Genomic DNA, 4868 nt, shown 5'->3' on the forward strand with positions numbered 1-4868 from the left:
TCATACTTTAAATATTTTCATCAAAGACGGGATGCAACCAGTTTACTCGGGTTTACTACTTATCAAAAAATCACATCCGCTATACGACAATTAGCATACGGTATTGCTCCCGATATTTTTGATGAGTATTTGCATATTGGTGAAACAACATCATATTGTTGTTTAGAAAATTATTGCAAAAGTGTTATACATTTGTTTTCAACCGAATATTTAAGAAAACCTAATACTTATGATGTTCAACATTTAATTACAAAACATGAGCAAATACACGGTTTTTCGCGCACGCTCGGTAGTCTAGATTGTATGCATTGGGCTTGGAAAAATTTTTCAGTCTCTTGGAAAGGTCAATACACACGAGGCGATCATGGTCACCCAACAATAATGTTGGAAGCGGTCGCCTCGTATGATTTGTGAATTTGGTACCTTACTTTGGACCAGCGGGTTCAAATAATGATATCAATGTGTTAAACCAATCCAATTTATTTAAAGAGTTACTTGAAGATAGAGCTCCACCGTGTAACTATACGGTGCATGGGAAACATTTTACAAAAGGGTATTATTTAGCGGACGAAATTTATCCTGATTGGGCGACCCTTGTGAAATCGTTCAAAAGTACGGTTGAACCAAAACATCCAAATGTAAAAGGTACCAAGAGTCAGCAAGAAAGAAAATCGAACGAGCTTTCGGTGTTCTTCAAGGTCGTTTTGCAATCATTAAAAGTCCTGCAAGACAATTCTATATCGAGAAGATCCAGTGCATTATGTATACGTGCGTGATTTTACACAACATGATAACTGAAGATAACGGTCGAGCTTTTTGTGGGTTAAAGGAGGATTATCAACCGGTTCGTCGTTCATTATCAATAAGAGAAAGGTTCGATACGCATTTGCGAATGTACAAAGAACTACGAGATTCTAACATTCATCGTTTCCTCCGAGACAACCTTATCGAACACATTTGGAGTTTACCACCAAATGCACGTATTAGACCTAACCCACAAGCAGGACCTTCGGCAATTCCCGACCATGTCAATGACAATGATGAAGCAGGACATTCGGGACTAATAACCAAGACGAAGAGGGGGACGAAGACGAGGACGAAGATGAAGACGATGACTAGTTTGATTTTGTAATGTTTTGTTTTATTTTTTAGGGCTTTGTAATCTTTTTTTTTTTTTTGTACTTTGTAATGTTTTTTTTTTTAATTTTTAGAATTTTTAATGTTTTTTTTTTAAAAATTTGTAATGTTTTTTTTTTATTAATAAAACTTTTATTTTTAAAATTTTAATTGTTATATATAAGTTAATCATATAAAAGTTTAATATAAAAAAATATAGGTGAGACCAAGTGATGGGTACGTCATGGATGTTAGCAGTTAGTGGTTGATTAGTGATGGGAAGAAGGTGCTGATGTGACGCTGATGTGGCAGTCAGTGATCCCATGACGGACCGTCATGGATAAGAGTGGTCTAATAATAATCATTTCTAGTTGATATGTTTTTGAACGGCCATATCGACATCGAGTGCTCTCATTTGTCACCAACACACGCGTTAGGAGGAAACCCAATTAATGACGATGTTGACAGTACCATCAAAAATGGGTTGGCAGTACTTCAAGTTGGATCCCATCCCAATACCACTCAAGCCAAACTTCGGTGTTCATTTCTGACTCATATATGAATTGAAGATTGTATGCATGGTTGTAACTTGTTCAGAAACTATTATCTCATATAGAGGATCTTTAGGAGCCTTAAAAATCTTATCACAACTCACAAGTGGTAATATAATGTAGGGACCATTAGTATACATATTGCACCCGCACACCTTAATGTGTTTTCAGTTATACAAAGAATAGATGGCAACTTTCTTTGGTTCTCCGGCATTTGTGTCACATCCAGTAGTAAGAACACAACATTTATCTTCATCGTCACAATCACCGCCACCAACACCACCATCACAACCGCCGTCTCAGCCACCATCCCTTAGTAAGAGTTCACAGGAGCCACAGCAGCCATTGGTGGTGAGTTCAGATAAGGCACAACGAAGTAGTAGGGGCACAAATGCTGATTCAACTGATTGGATAGCTTCAAGTTTGACCAGAAGATTTGGTCTTGGTGCTGGGCTGGCTTGGGCAGGTTTCTTAACATTTGGAGTTGTTTCGGAACAAGTAAAAACCCGTTTCGAAGTTAATCAACAAGAAGCTAATACAAGGTTTGTCATCCATTAAGAATTACAAGTATAAATGCATCGAAATGCATATGACATGCCTAAACAATGATTTGATCTAGATTTACAAAACCAGTACTCCCTATTTAATTAGTTCCTAACCATTATTATATTTGAATGGGATCAATACAATTCAATTTCTTCGCAGAAAAAAAAAATTGATTGGGATCAAGTATGTAACTTTAAAAGATAAACATTAATACCATCCTAAATACTATTCTCTTTTATTCGTTATGGTTTAGTATAAAGTAAAGTACAATTCATTGATGACTTAATTGCATTTTTGGATATGCTTTTGTTAAGAGGATTATTGTATTGATTTCAGAGATGTAGAGAAGGAAGAGGAAGTAGTATTACCTAATGGCATAAGGTAGTAATTATTTGTATTATTTTTTATTTAATTTATTTTATTGGGTGCTCTTGATTTGTTTATCAACATAATATAATATTTTATCGGTCTAGTCTGTTGTCTAATATTCTATTTTGAATGTATCAAATGAATTTTCCACTTTCATAAAGAGTAAATAGATAAGAATAAAAGTTCATTTTTGATAAAGTATGTGTTTAAGGCAAAAAAAAAAAATAAGTAAAATGTAAGAAGTAAAACAGAAAAGTAAATAAAAAGTACTGTAAGTTTTTTATCTGGAACAGAAAAAGTATCATATATTCATATATCATTTATCATAATACAAACAAGGAGCATGTATAGATTTGATCAGTGACGGATCCAGAACATTTTGTCATTGGTAGCACACAGATTTTTTAGTGACAAATTTTGCAACTTGTTGATAAAATTTGTGATCGAAAATTAAAAGGCTAAACGGAAAAAGAGCCCGTGTTAATCTTCTACTAAATATTAAACGCTATTTATATATTTTAATGTCACACCGTACTTTTTTTTACATCGATCACCTTTGTAGGGATTAATGGGAAAAAATGAGTTGTACAACTTTTTTTTATTCAAAATATAACTTGAAGTAAAACACAATATTGAAAGAAAAAAAATTATTACAAAACTTTCTTGTTTAATTTAATATTCGAATTTAATTATACTTTAAGTAATGAAAAGTAAAAACTTGTATATATTTATTGATGAAAAGTAAAAACTCGTAGTTGTCTATGTGGTCCGTTATGTTTTTTTCATGATTTCCTTGCTTGTATCGCGTTTTTTTTATCTTTGTGATGAATTTTCATGATAATAAAAGTTTTAGTCTTTTTTAAAATAAAATATGTTTAATGAAAATTAATTATGTAGTTAGCTTCTCTACATTATTTGTTTTGTATACAACCAATATACAAGAAGTACATGTTGTACTATGTTCATTGTGTTGTTAGCATCTATATTTAACTTCTCATGAACAATGGTACAAGCTGAAGGTCTATATTGTAACGTCTATAATAGTAAAAGGGATGAATAAAGAAATAAGTTATGAAAGAGTAAATGGGTGGGCCATATGTACGATCAGTATCAATAGTTATCTTAATCCAAATCTTTCTTCTTCCTAAAAATAAGCTTAAAAAATTGAACTGGTTGCACTCTCATTTATTAGAAGAAAACTTCAAAAAATTTACACTCTGTTAGCTAGATTGAGTGGTTGAACGTGCTACCACTGAAGACATGGTGGATCCGCCCTTGGATTTGATATTTCAATTATAAGATTGAAGGTTTAAGTTCCGTGACAAATGTATATACTCATGAACAATTGTGTATATTTGGTGATTAATTATTTATAGTAATGCAGGTACTACGAGTTGAGAGTAGGTGGTGGTGCTATACCAAGAAAAGGGGATTTAGTTGTTATAGATATCAAAGGAAGTGTGCAAGGAGATGGTGTATTTGTAGATACTTTTGGTCGTGATAAAAAGCCACTAGCCCTTGTGGTTGGATCAAGGCCTTATAGCAAGGGTATGTGCGAAGGGGTTGAGATGGTTCTACGATCAATGAAAAATGGTGGAAAACAAAGAGTCATTGTTCCTCCCCAACTCGGTTTTGGAGATGAGGGTGCGGATTTTGGCTCAGGTTTTAGAATTCCTCCTAATGCAACACTTGAGTACATTGTTGAGGTTGAAAAGGTTTCAATTGCACCCTCATGAATTTAAACATATATGCATTGATTTATAATTTATAATTATTATTAATAATAAAGTTTTATTTTTGCTTTTGTTTTATTATTATCGCGTTGAATAAAAATATAATTAATACATATTTTATTCCATGAGTAGGAGTGGATAAAGGAATTTTTTTTTTTTTAACCTGGGTATCAAACTTTTTATAACTGACTAATCTCAGAGCGATCACCCGCTTTGCGAGCAGTCCGGAGTCATTGCAGCCAAACCTCCGTGGCCATGATAGAGAATAACTTTGTGGATGCCTGGAATCGAACCCTTGACCTCCACATTGGAAGGTAAGGGTGTTACCATGTCACCACCACTATTATGGTTGGATAAAGGAATTTATCTGATAAGTGCTATAGTGCTCACCATTATTCAATGTGTTTATGAACAAATTAAAATAAATTAAGAGTATCTGCTTTCGTAAGATGATACTATATTACCATAGACAAACCGCTCACGGACTATTTTCATGTTTTGTACGTTTCATTCGTTTTGCACTTTCATGGATTATTTTGAATTTTTATTTCAT

General features: G+C 33.3%; 1 protein-coding gene across 2 annotated transcripts; it reads left to right on the forward strand.

The window, feature by feature from the left end:
* The first annotated feature begins 1719 nt into the window (after positions 1 to 1719).
* LOC139872242 (peptidyl-prolyl cis-trans isomerase FKBP17-2, chloroplastic-like) lies at positions 1720 to 4386 on the forward strand. Of its 2 annotated transcripts, XM_071860084.1 has the most exons (3): positions 1728 to 2209; positions 2550 to 2594; positions 3967 to 4386. In XM_071860084.1, the coding sequence occupies exons 1-3, from the start codon at positions 1854 to 1856 to the stop codon at positions 4316 to 4318; spliced, it is 753 nt and encodes a 250-aa protein (XP_071716185.1). In that variant the 5' UTR covers positions 1728 to 1853; the 3' UTR covers positions 4319 to 4386. The 2 variants fall into 2 exon arrangements, with proteins under 2 accessions (XP_071716186.1, XP_071716185.1); XM_071860085.1 differs by lacking the exon at positions 2550 to 2594 and having other exon boundaries at positions 1720 to 2209.
* Positions 4387 to 4868: the final 482 nt, after the last annotated feature.

The sequence above is a fragment of the Rutidosis leptorrhynchoides genome, chromosome 10, assembly GCF_046630445.1.
Source record: "Rutidosis leptorrhynchoides isolate AG116_Rl617_1_P2 chromosome 10, CSIRO_AGI_Rlap_v1, whole genome shotgun sequence".
Lineage (NCBI taxonomy): Eukaryota > Viridiplantae > Streptophyta > Magnoliopsida > Asterales > Asteraceae > Rutidosis > Rutidosis leptorrhynchoides.